Genomic DNA, 13,963 nt, shown 5'->3' on the forward strand with positions numbered 1-13,963 from the left:
AAATAGGCAGAGACGTGGGTGGGTGGAGCCTAGACTTCACCCACCTGTCACTCAAACAGGCCACGCCCTCAATTATGCATAACTTTAAACCATAATGTATTGTAAACAGGTGAGTTATATTAAAAAAACAACTTGCTGCTTGTAGCTCTTGCTGTCCAAAGTGGCATTTCAGCAATTACAGGGAATGGCATTTAAAAGACTACAAGTCCCATAAACCTCTGCGCCTGTCAGTGACGTCATCCGGAGCCCGGACCCGGCGTAGCTCTGTCAGCAGCGGTGTGCGTTTGGCAACAAAAGAGTGTTTTTGGAGGAGTTAGCGACGTTTTCTCGACGACAGTATTATTGTTGTGGGACTTTATCACAGGTAGGTTTATTAGTGAAGTTATATCCACTAATGTAGACGGTATTTCAAGTTTGAAGTTGAAACGACAGCTTAGTTTTTAATGTTAAAGTTAGCCGGCTAGCTAGGTGGCTAGCAAGATGGCTCCGGCTATTTGCTGCGAAACAATAACAAAGAATGAATCACAGCGTTAACTTTAAAGTGACAGAGGTGTGTGTAACGCCATTTAAAACCACACTGCAGCTGGAGGTAAATGTAGAGTGTAATTTATTGGTTTAAAAAGAAGGATTAGTCGTTTTTTTAATGGCCGCTGGTGTCGGTGTACAGCCTCCGTTTCAGGCAGTAGTTGGGAGCGATGACACCGCCGCTGTCGCTGTCCGTTGGAGGAAGAGGAAGAGGAAGGAGGTGATGATGATTACATGCAGTTAGCTGGCTGCCTGGCTGGCTGACGGACCGACGCACCAGAGCCCACTTTTGTGTGTGGTGTCTCCCACTACAGCCGGGGCAGGATCCGGGACGAAGAGAGGCGAAGATGCCGCGGAGAAAACAGTCCAACCCCCAGCCGGTGAAATGTGAGTTTAGTTGTTTTCCTCCAGCTGTTTACGGCTGGATCTCATGACCCTTATGAGCTGCTCTTCTCTTCTCAAACCTTAAATCACAGTCTCAGTTTAAGGAAGTTGCTCTTTGTTGCTTTTAATCCATGCAAAAGTCACTTTAACATACCTGTTTTCACAAGTTTATACCTGTTTTGAACTAACACTAATGCGTTGCCCAGGAAACAACCATATAAAAAGTTGCCTAACTGGTCTAACATATTGACTTTGCAGGCTCTGTTCCTTCCTCATTATCTATCAAAGAGGAAGACCGCTGGAGTCATGTTGTCCGTAAAGCAGATGTGTTTGTGTGTTATCTCATCCTGACTGTTCTGGCTCAAGTTGGACTCTCCACTTCCTCTCTTCCTCTTCACAGGCCTTTACCTGACCTCCCCCCCAACCCACCCTCTGCTCCCTCCTTTCCTTCCCCTCGTTCTTCCTTTCTTTCTTTCATCGCTTCCTGTGTTGCTCCCTGTGTTGCTTCCTGTGCACCCCCACCTCACATTTATCTCTGTTTTATTCTTTAATTTTGTCTCAAGTGCCAGTGCTCAGGGTTCATCTCCTGGTGTTTCAGCACATCAGCCTGTTGACATCAGGGTATCTGCAGGTCTTGGAAAGTTTTACAAACTGTTCCATTCAGTTCCCTTTTAAAATGAGGCCTTTCACAGAATTAGAGCATCTTAAATGTCATTTATAAACATCTTAAATACACAGTAATGTTACTTCTAACTTGCTTTTGTTTGGTGGTTTTAGCAAAAATTGGTAGAAAATCTGAATTACTATTGTTCCAGTAAAAAAAATCAGAACTTTGAATCTGCTTCTTAAGATGCTTTAAACTCCTGTTGGAGCCAGACACGGTCGCTGTTGTGCTAATAGTGTCAACAGCTATTCAAGTGCATGAAAATGTAATGTATCATCGGTGCTATGTTCTCTCTCTCTCTCTGTTTCTCATCCCTTCTTTCACTTCTCTTCTTTTTCCTGACTCATTCCTCGCCCTCCGACTCTTCCTCCTCTGCACTTATCTCATCCTCACTGATTTCCTTTGCCCGCTGCGTCTGTTTACTCTCATGTCCACCTCCTTTACCCTTGTCCATCATCTTCCTCTACCTTTTCTGAGCACAAACCTTGGTCATCACTCTGTTCTGTTTCTTTTACTTTTTGCAGTCTGAAACCACTTTCTGCTGTCAAGTCACATGTATCAAGTTTTATACATCAGAATAAAAAGGAGCTGCAGCAATTAGTCGATCTAAATTAAATTATTCAGAAAAAATTCTCTGGTTTAATCTTTTCCAAGGTGAGAATTTGCTGGTTTTCTTGGTCAGATATGACAGTGTATTTAGTGCCGGCAGGTGTTGCACTGCTGGACAGACAAACCTGAAGACAGAAATCATCATTTCTTAACATTTCATAGATTTGTGTAGATTTCTTAATTCACTGTAATTTGAATTGAATTGTTTTACTTGTTCACAAGCAAAGATACTGGCACATTTTTGTACAAACTTCCCTTTTACCTTTTCGGGGAAAATAGAACTTGTTTGGAAAAGAAATGAGAATTAATTGTGTAAGTTGTGAGTAAAGTTTTAGAAAAGTAAAGGCATGTTCAATGTCTTTATTTGCTCCTGATATGAATAATATGAACGAAAAGGTATTATATTAGGGCTTGTATCAGTGAAGCAGACACCCAGTGACACCCAGACCTTTTAATCCTCTCAAAGCTCTTTTGTGTTTTAGTCAATATGAAAAACAGGAGCCAGGACCTTCCTGTTGAGCGTCAGGCAGCTCAGCCTCTCTCATGAATTTCTCTCTCACCTTGCTCACTATTTTAATTCACTGCTGTGTGTTTTAACATGTTTTTTTAATCCTGAAAATGTTTGTGTGTTCAGTGGAGTCGGAGGACGGGGAGGTGGTGTGTGAGCCGGGCTGCCTGGTTTTGGAGAGCGACTTCCTGCTGAGCGGGGAGCTGGAGTTTGGAGACTCTGAGATCATGGGGCTGGAAAGAGAGGCTGGTGAGAGAGACACACACACACACACACACACACACATCAGACTGTATGTGTCATTATATGCACAACCCAATGTACTTATGTTGGAGGAAGGAGGAAAATACTGGAACATTGTGGCTGGTTCTGTCTCAGTTGTGCTGAATTAAAGGCGGATGATGCTTCAGGTGGAGGTGATGGGTTTGCCGAAGGTGTAAGTGAGGGAGAGTCATGGAGAGTCGCACCAGAGCTGATGTGTGTTGCTCAGAACCAAATAAAGAGGAGTGAACGGTACATTCAGCTCCGAGTCGTCTGCTTGTGCCATATGAGACGATGTGTTTGTTATAATCACCTTGACTTTTTGTAAAATACGTTTCTGACAAGTGAAAAGGAGTCAAGCGTCTCCTCAGGTGTTTACTGCAGAAACCAAATCATTGAATCCTCCGACAAGCTGCCAAGAGGAGCTCAAACTGTCGGAGCTGAAACGTGGCGGTGACTGACCAGGAGCTCATTATTCAGGCTGGTTGAATATTGATGCGACTCACCTGTGTCCCTCCTCAGGTATGACGGTCTTCTCTCTGAGCGTGGAGGACGACCCCTCGGCCCCAACAGACTCCACTTTCCCAGCGTTCCTCTCCTGTAAAGGGTGCGGTCAGCTGTTGGGAGACACGCCTCTGGGGGCGGGCTTAGATCTCGGTAACCGTCACAACATTTGACATATTTCTTCTTTTTCTTTGCCAAAGGTAGAAAAGAAATCACTTCACGTTATTTTTACATTTCCATATCAAGACATTTACACCATAAAGACTTGGGGGTTTGACAGTTTTGTCTTTTTCTTGTTCTCGTATAAAATTTGATCTGTTTTGTTCAGGTGTGGGTCTGGACCTGGGGGCGGAGCTTTATTGTCTAACCTGTGAGGAGGGCCTCCAGCATGCGGCCTCCATCGACTCGCCTCAGGTGGAGGAGTCGAACCTGTCGGACAGATCCATCAGCAGCGGCTCCGACAGGAAGAGGAGGAGCGCGGGTAAGACGGGCGCCGCCGACGATGTCCCTGCTAAACTGTTCTCCTGCTCGCTGTGCGCCTTCACCTCGCGTTACTCCAACCACCTCAAACGCCACATGAGGATCCACGACGGCCAGAAGCCGTACCACTGCCCCGTCTGCCCCTACGCCTCGGCGCAGCTCGTCAACCTGCAGCGCCACGCCCGCACGCACACCGGAGAGAAGCCGTACCGCTGCCCCCAGTGCAGCTACGCCTGCAGCTCCCTGGGCAACCTGCGGAGGCACCAGCGCATGCACACGCAGGAGAGACCGCAGAGGAGGGAGAAGGAGAAAAGACGAGGGAGGCGGAAAAAAACAAGCGCTGGGACTGAAGACGGTAACAGACACACACTCACTCACACACACACGCACTCACACACACACACGCACTCACACACACACACGCACTCACACACACACACACACACACGCACTCACACACACACACGCACTCACACACACACACGCACACACACGCACTCACACACACACACACGCACTCACACACACACACACACACACACGCACTCACACACACACACGCACTCACACACACACTCACACTCACACACTCACACACACACACACACTCACACACACACACACACACGCACTCACACACGCACTCACACACACACACTCACCACACACACACACTCACACACACACACACACACACACACTCACACACACGCACACACATGCACTCACACACACACTCACACACACACACACACACACACACACACACACGCACTCACACACACACACACACACGCACTCACACACACACACGCACTCACACCACACACTCACACACTCACACACTCACACACACACACACACACACACTCACGCACACACACACACGCACTCACACACGCACTCACACACACACACACACACGCACACTCACACTCACACACACTCACACACACACACACACACACTCACACACACACACACACACACTCACACACACGCACACACATGCACTCACACACACACTCACACACACACTCACACACACACGCACTCACACACACACACACACACAGGCCTTTTCAGTGATAAAATGTTTGAATGTTCAGACTTTGTGGTTTTACTGAGTCACATGAAACCATTTCTCTTTTTGCTGAGAGAAACTTTTGAATATTTAATTGCTGCTTTTTGTTGATCTTTATTATTTTGTCATAATCATCACTTAGGTGAACTTGAGTTTCTTGACTCGCAAGAGACAGATTAAATAAAGAAGTTTCGCAATTGAAGTTATTTCTCAAAAACACTAAATCCCACGTTTCTTATCACACAACCTCCCTTTGTGTTAAATAGCCACGTGTTTGTGAACTCAGGTTTTCTTTACACGCAACACTTGAGTCAGAAATGTCACACACCCAAAGTAAAAACTGCTCTTGAGACGAGAACAAGGTGACTGCAGGGAAATGGAGGAAACCTTTTTGAAAATCTCAGGTGGAGACAGAGTCGAGGTTTGGGACATTAATAAAATTAATTCTTGGTTTATGATCCGACTGAAAAGAAACGTAGGTTTTTATTTTTATTTTTAAAAGTTTTAATGGGCAACTTTTCATTTTTGAGCAGAAAAGAGGAAGCAGTGAGTTGAAACTGAAAGAGTTTAAAAATGAGGAAGAGGAGTCGTTCGGTTGACTGCTTATCGCCCTGAAGCTGAGCTGCATCAGGACGAACATTCAGAGAAGAAAAGTTTCAGCTTAAACTCACGACACATCACTTTAAAACTGAGTGAAACACGGTGTCGCTAATAAAGTCAAACGGTCAGAACAGATTCTTCTTATATTGAGTTTAGAGAAAGTTAAAGGAGGAAGTTTGAGATTTGGATGAAGGATAAAAGGTAAAATCTGCAGCATGTTGTCGTTTGATATGAAAGACTGATCAAACTATTCTCTGATCTCACAGAGATGAAGCTCGTATTAAAAACCTCTCTCTCCTCTGTCGTCTCGGTGCAGTCGTGTCAGACCTCACCCTGCGGGTGTCCCAGGACTCGGGCTACCTCCAGACGCTGGGGGGCCTCGGCTCTCCCTCCGCCCCGCTCCCCGTCCTCCTCTTCCCCCTGTGCTGCCGGGTGTGTGGCCTCACCCTGGAGGAGGCCGACCTGGAGGGCGACAAGGCCGAGGGGGAGGGGGAGGGGGAGGGGGAAGGCGACGCAGGACAGGTACGTTTATAAAAACTCAGATGTGTATGAATCATAGTGAGTTCACATACAGAAACATTACGTCCTCATCTGAATTTGAAATGTATGTTTTGTTTGTTTCTATAGCAACAACACTGACATGACATTCCACCTCTAAATGTACTTGCCCCCCCACCCCCCCCCCCCCCCAGCGTGTGACACCTGTGCTCATATGTTCTCAGGTGTGTCGTCGCTGCTCGTTGGACCTGCTGTCTAAAGATGGATCCGGACCTCCCCTCAGCCCGGCCGTGTCTCGGGGATCCCGCCGGGGTCAGCGAAGCACCAAGCTGTACCGCTGCCCTCACTGCCCCTTCCTGTCGCACTACCCCAACCACCTGGCCCGCCACGCGCACACCCACTCTGAGGAGAAACCCCACCGCTGCCCCCACTGCCCCTACACCTCCTCGCACCTCGACAACCTCAAGCGCCACATGCGCGTGCACACGGGCGAGAAGCCCTACCAGTGCCCGTCGTGCAGCTACGCCTGCGGGAACCTGGCCAACCTGCGGCGACACGAGCGCATCCACTCGGGCGCCAAGCCGTTCCACTGCGGCGTCTGCGGCTACTCCTGCAACCAGAGCATGAACCTGAAGAGGCACATGCTGCGGCACACGGGTGAGAAGCCGTACGCCTGCGCCGAGTGCAGCTACACCACGGGCCACTGGGACAACTACAAACGCCACCAGAGGAAACACGGGCACAACACGGACAGCTGGGACAAACACACGCCCCTCAACGGCCTCAGCTGGGGCAAAGACACTCAGGAGAGCCCGAGTCAGGGAGAGGAACACAGTTAGAGTGTGTGTGTGTGTGTGTGTGTGTGTGTGTGTGTGTGTGTGTGTGTGTGTGTGTGTGTGTGTGTGTGTGTGTGTGTGTGTGCGTGTGTGTGTGTGTGTGTGTGTGTGTTTATACACTGGTGAACCTCCAGCTCAGGTTGGAGCTAAACTCAGGTGCCTTTGACAGACTGAACGACTGTAACGCTGCACTGACTTTATAACGGGGCATTAATGTGTGTGTGTGTGTGTGATGCATGCACACACGCTCGCATCACACTGACTTTAAATCAGTGACATCATCAGGTTTCTCTCTTCTCCTCGGTAACAGAATCGTGATCTGAATCTGATGAAGTGAAATGTTTATTTTTCCTCTACAGAGAATCTATATTTTGCTAATGTGGTGGATTTGTGGGTTTTTCATACGAGCACGGTGGATCATCATCTCACAGGCTTTCAGAGGATTTAATTCAGAGGTCTGGGGGTTTGTTTTCTTTTAGTTTTGTTTTCAAATCCTGGATTCTACAAAAAGCAAAACGCAGTCAAACAGCCACGTGTGGAAAACGGACGTGCACTGGATCCCTGCTGTTAACCTCAACTAGACAAATACAGCTTAACTCTAACACATGCTGATGCTGTCAATGAGGAGGAATTTCACACTGTTACTTCCTGTTTTGGCTTAAAAACCATCCAGAATTTTTCAGATCTATTTCCTGGAATTCAAATACCTTCAGGTTTTGATTATTTCTCTTTCAGCACAGATTTAGTGAAACTCGGTTTGATTTCAGTCACGAAAGAAGTTTTATTTTATTAAATCAGGAACTTTAACTCCAAACATTGAGAGATCTGGTGTTTGTTTTTTTGTAATTCTGTGATGAACTTTGGACTCGAGCTTCAGTTGTTGACAGAAACTTTTCCCGCCTCTGTAGATGATGTGAAACCTGTTCTTCTGGGGCGAGAATCCCAAAGGTGTGTTTCTTCAGGCATTAGTACTCCTGTGTTTAATAAGCTATAGAATCAAGTAGCAGTCAATCAAGTCCAGGCTCAGAAAGCAGATCTGGAAACTGTGAATTTATCAGAAATAGAGTCTCCAGTAGAAATGGAATAAACAAAGCTGAACATTTAACAGCCAGATGTTTGACAGATGAGCTGGTTTTATCACTGCTGGTTGTCAACGAGCCGTCGCTCTCTGAGAACGGATGAATTTTCTGCACTTTTGTGATACTTTTCAGAAAACGCTCCAGGGATTGTCTCGTCATACAGATCCATCAATTTGACCTTTTTATGCTTCAGAGGTTGGAAGTGTTGAACTGCTCCTTTGATCTTCATGCTGATGTATTTTTGTGATAATCCAGTGGGTTTTTAAAGGGATTTACCAGCAATGATGTGTTACATTTTTAAACAAGAGCAATTCTGATATGGTATTTAGAAATCAGTATTTTTAATATCTTTTAACAGAATAAAAGTGTCAAAAGAAATGACCTTTCAATAGGAATATCTGGTTTGCTTCCCGACTTCTGTACAGAGCTGCAGCTAACAATTACTTTCACCGTTAGTTTGAGATGAGCTTGTTCATGATGTCATCTATAAAATCACTGAAAATGAGGAAAATGGCCGTCACCAATGTCTTGTTCTTTTCTGACCAGTGATGGGGAATAAATGCCAAAATTTTCTGTCACATGACACAGAGAAAAGCAGGAAATCCCCACAGTTAAGAGATGAGAAAATAGTTGAATTTATGTCTGACTGTTTCTTCTCTTTAACCTCATTAAGTGAAAAACAAATTAACTAATTAATATTTAGTTTTGGGAAATAAATCAACAAAACAAATTCCAACTGAAGCTTCATTTACAGTTTTTTTTTCCCCAGAGCTTTCAAAGTTTTCTCATCTGATCTGTAGCAACTTGTGAAGAAGACCATGTGAGTGAAAGCTCCAAAATAAGCCAGTATGTGGACCTTGAATTGGGATTGTTTTAACAGATATTGTCTTTTCTAAAACTTGGCTTTAACTTTTCAAAAATGCTTTTTTTCATGTTTTGAAAGTTTGAGACTCTTTTATTTTAAATTCTAGAAATTTATATTTTTCTTTCCTCTTTTAAGAAGCATTTGAACTCAACACAGTTCATGATGGAGCTTTTAGAAAACCCTCCGCTGAGTGTGGAGGAAAGTTTTCAGAAGGTAAATTACATTAAAATGTTAAAAAGAAAACAACGCAGCTTCCACATTTACCGGCTCAGGTTCGGATGTGTCGTATGAGTTTGGGTAAAAGTAACACAGATGAAGTGCCGTGTCTCACCAATGCAGCAGTATTGTAAGTTTTATCTCATGAACTACAAGTCGTAACCATGGTTACCAGACGCGTGGACGTTGATGGACGCCTGCAGTGTCAAAGTGATTTGTAGTAACTGGGATAAAACGTTGAAAACCACTGGAATGATGATGTTGAGAGCTGACGCTGATGTTCACGGTGCCTTCGTATCTCCAATAAAAACGAGTCTGATTGAAGCTACTTCCTCTTTTCACGCTTTCTGCTTAGGAAACACCTGCTGCACACACCCAGAGGGGGAGGGACGAGGCGGCAGGGGGACGCACGCTCCTCTAAGATTAAATGTGTCGCCTAAAACCTGCAGGAAAGTCCCTCAGAAATCACCTCGACCCTCAAACACACCGGGCGGGAAGCTCGGACGCAGCACAGCCCAATACTACAAAAATGCATGAGTGTTTGTGATGTGGGGGGGTGGGGGGGGGGGGGGGGGTGATGGTGTGAGGTCAGTCGACTGTGACAGACACACACAGGCTCATTATCTCATCAGTACAGCCTTTATGTAAAGCAGGTGGAGTTTCTCTCTGTGTTTGTGTGGCTGGATTTAATTTCAGAAGCGACTGAAGAAAGCGACAGTAAAAACCTAAACCCATGGGCCTGGTGAGTACGAGGACAATTCTCATATCATTTTGTAGTTTATTTGAATTTTAATCTGTAACCACTAGCTGTATTCATTGTTAATAAATCCTTAGATAATACTTTATAGCTTACTTTAAGTTAAGATATGGAAGATCTTGAACGGTTCAAAGGATGCGTTTAAAAGAAAAGGCTGTGACTTCCTGTGACCTCTGAAGCTTGGTACAGTCTGAGATTAGACCCAGGCTGCAGCTTTCTGTGCAAGCTCAGTGTTCAGGAAATATCAGGCCTGTTTGTTCAAAACTTATTCTAACTTACTTAGAGTTTCTTATGGATCAAAAAATAAATTCAAATAAAAAAAATAAATATGGGACCTTTAATAATGGCTCATAACTGACCTATTAAACATTAGAAAACAATTAATTGTTAGTTACAACTTACAAACCTGGAATGTGGCAGCCATGTGACAGAAATCAAGTTACTTAGATGTTTTAAAGCTCCATATTTCTGACTTTGTGTTTTGAAGTGTTGGTCCATAAGAAGATATATTTGTGGTTTTAAGAACCAAAAACCATCTCAGTGTAGTTTTCTGACTGTTTTCTGAGTGATCCAATAAAAAATAAAGCAGATTTCAGGGTAAAAACACTCAGAGAAACCAAATCCTGCAAGGTTTGGATGGTGGGTCCAGGTGGGCGGGGCTTGGTGACTGCTTTGTTGTGACATCACAAAGTTCCAGAAGTCCTGACGGCTGGTTTTAAGGCTCAGTTTCTGAATACAGGCTGTGTGCATTTCTCTGTGGACTGAGGCTGTGATACTTTCACAGTATTAATATAGAAGCTAGACCTGATCTATAATCACACTACACATGGACACAGACCTTTACACTGGAGGAGCTTTAAAAACAATAAAAATAGAAGGAAACTGTCTATAAAATAATAGAATGCAGAGAACAGAGTGAGTGGTGTTCACAGAGAGGCTTCTCGTTTTGTGGCTTCTCCCTTCAGTCGCTTCACTGTTTGTTGTGGTTAAAAAAAACTTCTGCTTTCTGACACTGACTGACTGAAGCTTTCAGCCTGTGATCACTGATCACACTGATCACACTGATCAGTGCTCAGGTTTTGATGTTTGGGATAATCATCAACTGTATCGTGTGTTTTGGGATATTTGTTTACACACTCAAAAATCAGAGTTTTGCATTTCTGATGACAAGAAATCTCCGAAAACGCATCTCAAAAAGACAAAGCAATACAGCAAGGAAGCTACATTATTTTTGACCACATGATCATCACTTCCTGTCTGTCGTTTCTGCAGAAAAACTCCCACCCTACAATGTTCCCGGGGGACATCGTGGAGTACCCCAGGAACAAGTACTTCTCCCACTACGCCATTTACTACGGAGAGAGAGACGGCGTTCCCTACGTGGCTCACCTGACATGTCGAGGTTGGTGTCGTCCTCAATTTCCTGTTTGTAATTAAGTCTTTAAAAGATTTTTTTTTTTAAATGGCGAGTGCAGTCAGAACATTTCAACTTATTGTCTAGAAATGTGAGTCTAGGAGATGGAAACTTTATTATATAAAACTGTTGAAGCAGGTGAAACAATGTCACTTTTTTGCAGGTCAGGTTTGTTTTAAAGTGTTTAAAAGTCTTATTTTGTGAAGATTTGGTTGTTCTTGGTTCTAGTGCAGCAACATTATTTAAAGATGTTTTTGTTTAAAGTTAATGAAACAAGTCGATTTCCCGCTCGGACTGATATTTCACTTCTTCTTCTAACAACAAATGTGCGCGCCCTCCAGTCGTTTGTATCATCATATCTGTTCATTCAAAACCCCTTCATGTGTGTGTTTGTCAGATTCAGACGCCAAGCTCCCGCTCTTTGGCCGAGCTCTGAGGTCAGAGGTCAAACTGGATCCACTGGAGATGCTGGGGAAAAAATACAAGGTGACACCCGGGCAGTTTCCATACAAACAATAATGACAATCACAAAGTCTTGGTGTTCTTCATCGCCTTCCCTTCGACGTGTCTCAGGTCAGCAACATGCTGGACGACTCGTTCTCGGCCAGAGACTTCCACAGCGTGGTGAAGCCGGCCATCGACGACATGATGGGCCGCGAGGTCACGTTCGACATCCTGTTTCACAACAGCGAGCACCAGGCCACGCTCTTCAGATATGGAGTCAAGAAGTCGGAGCAGGTTCGTCGTCACTCTTTGTTTCTGTAGATTAAACTAAATTAAAATGGTTTTCAGACGCGTCATAAAACCGCTGAGAGATACGACTTCAGGGTTTAATAATTATCTCAGGGTAAAGAAGAATGAAATGAGGGTAAAACTAGTTGATGTGATATGAAATGGGTTTTTTCTGCTGCTCGAGGCGTCTGTTGGCTTCCACTTATCTCTGAAGAATCTGAAAATCTATTGTCTTTATTAATCTGTCACAATAGACATCAAGTGTAGAATTTCAGGAGTCTGCTGATTTATTTTCATACCACCAAGAAGTGAGTGGAAGACAATGGCTCCAAGGAAAAGCGAATAAAAAATCTGTATAATCTGCTTTTGAATTTCAACATAAGTAGCTGCAAAGTTGCAAACGCACTTGTGAAATATCCACATCCAGTGTAGACGTTATTGTTATTAATCTCTAGATCTGTAATCTGAGATCTGCAGCATCTGATCTCTGTGTATGTGTTTGTTTACATATTACGTGTGTGTGTGTGTGTGTGTGTGTGTGTGTGTGTGTGTGTGTGTGTGTGTGTGTGTGTGTGTGTGTGTGTGTGTGTGTGTGTGTTACAGATAGAGAAGATTTATGAATACATCATGCCGGCCTGGAAGAAGCTGTTTGAGAAGAAGAAACTGTGAGAAACTGTTTTACCTGCAGTTTTCACCTCAGCCACCGGAGGGAGCCGTCGCTCCCTGATCGCATGTAAGATTCAGAGAATAAACTTGAGATATTCTGAGTAAAAAGTCAAAGTGTTGTTACAATAAAGTCGTGATTTAGACAAAGAGAGTATCCATATTACGAAATAAAGTTTTTATTTTAAGAGAAAAAATAAGGAAATGTTGTTCCTTAAGATTCAACTGGGCTTCATTCTGAGAACATTCTTAAAATATTTTGACTCTATTCTCAAAATGTCCAGATCCCAATACTCAGTTATTGTAAGATGAGAGGAAATTAATAGCTTAAATCAATCTTGATTGTTTGTATGTATAAAAAAAAAAGATTATTTTCAGATTAAGAAAACTTTCAGGTTATTAAGTAATATAAAACTTCATTTAAATATCTGAAGAAAAGTCCTTATTTACAAGGAAAATCAAAGCTGTAATTTTATGGGGAAAAAATAATTAAATGTATTAGTGTGTGATTTTATATACTGTTGTTGTCATATTACTTTTGATTGTATTTTCTCATGAAGCTACGACGCACCTCAAAATCACATCTTACATACAGACATATGTAAGATGTGATTTTTGAGGTACGTCTTTTTTTTGTACATGTTTGTTTTCATCAATATGTTTTCAACCAGACACAGATGTTAAAGTTAATCATTTCAGGATGTGATGAAAAACAACTGCTGTCTCTGGTTCATGCTAATATTATCATTATTATTATTCTATGTGTTAATGTTTTTAAAAGAAGTGAAGAAATGTGCTGAAACGTGTGTGGTTTGATGATCTGTTGAGAATAAAGTTTCTTTTTATTTTAAGATTCTCTTATTTTTATTAAATTATTGATGCCAGTTGATTTCTATTGAAAACAGGTTGAAATAATCAAATAAAGCAGATTTTAAATCATCTAACAGGATTTAATGTTTATTCTCAGGACTGCGTAATGAACTGATCATGTCTTTGTTCTAGAGCTGATTTGAAGAAGTCTGAAGTTCTGCTCATTATTTATTTATTATTTCAGTATTTACATTTTATTTGTTTTTCTCCTGTAAGAATCATCTCCTCGCTTCTGCTGCTCTAAATATGTGACAGGTCTAATAAACTCAGAACAACTTCACCTCACAATACAACAGCACTGCCCCTGAATCAGACACTCTGATTGGCTGTGACAGCACCCTATCGAGCCAATAGGAACGTCGCATTGAGTGACGTTAATCTAGACGTCACTTGCAAAGAAAGCAGCAATGCTCC

The 13,963-nt window shown here is 43.3% G+C and overlaps 2 protein-coding genes across 2 annotated transcripts; both read left to right on the forward strand.

Annotated features, from left to right (window-relative positions):
- Positions 1-152: 152 nt before the first annotated feature.
- Positions 153-9,437, forward strand: LOC130165434 (zinc finger protein 513-like). The gene is made up of 7 exons (XM_056370721.1): positions 153-364; positions 668-912; positions 2,817-2,939; positions 3,474-3,608; positions 3,784-4,290; positions 5,936-6,141; positions 6,342-9,437. The coding sequence occupies exons 2-7, from the start codon at positions 873-875 to the stop codon at positions 6,954-6,956; spliced, it is 1,626 nt and encodes a 541-aa protein (XP_056226696.1). The 5' UTR covers positions 153-364; positions 668-872; the 3' UTR covers positions 6,957-9,437.
- Positions 9,438-9,684: 247 nt separating this feature from the next.
- Positions 9,685-13,530, forward strand: plaat1l (phospholipase A and acyltransferase 1-like). The gene is made up of 5 exons (XM_056370781.1): positions 9,685-9,855; positions 11,143-11,272; positions 11,682-11,770; positions 11,858-12,022; positions 12,620-13,530. The coding sequence occupies exons 1-5, from the start codon at positions 9,847-9,849 to the stop codon at positions 12,683-12,685; spliced, it is 459 nt and encodes a 152-aa protein (XP_056226756.1). The 5' UTR covers positions 9,685-9,846; the 3' UTR covers positions 12,686-13,530.
- The last annotated feature ends 433 nt before the right edge of the window (positions 13,531-13,963 follow it).

This window comes from Seriola aureovittata, chromosome 24 (assembly GCF_021018895.1).
Source record: "Seriola aureovittata isolate HTS-2021-v1 ecotype China chromosome 24, ASM2101889v1, whole genome shotgun sequence".
NCBI lineage: Eukaryota > Metazoa > Chordata > Actinopteri > Carangiformes > Carangidae > Seriola > Seriola aureovittata.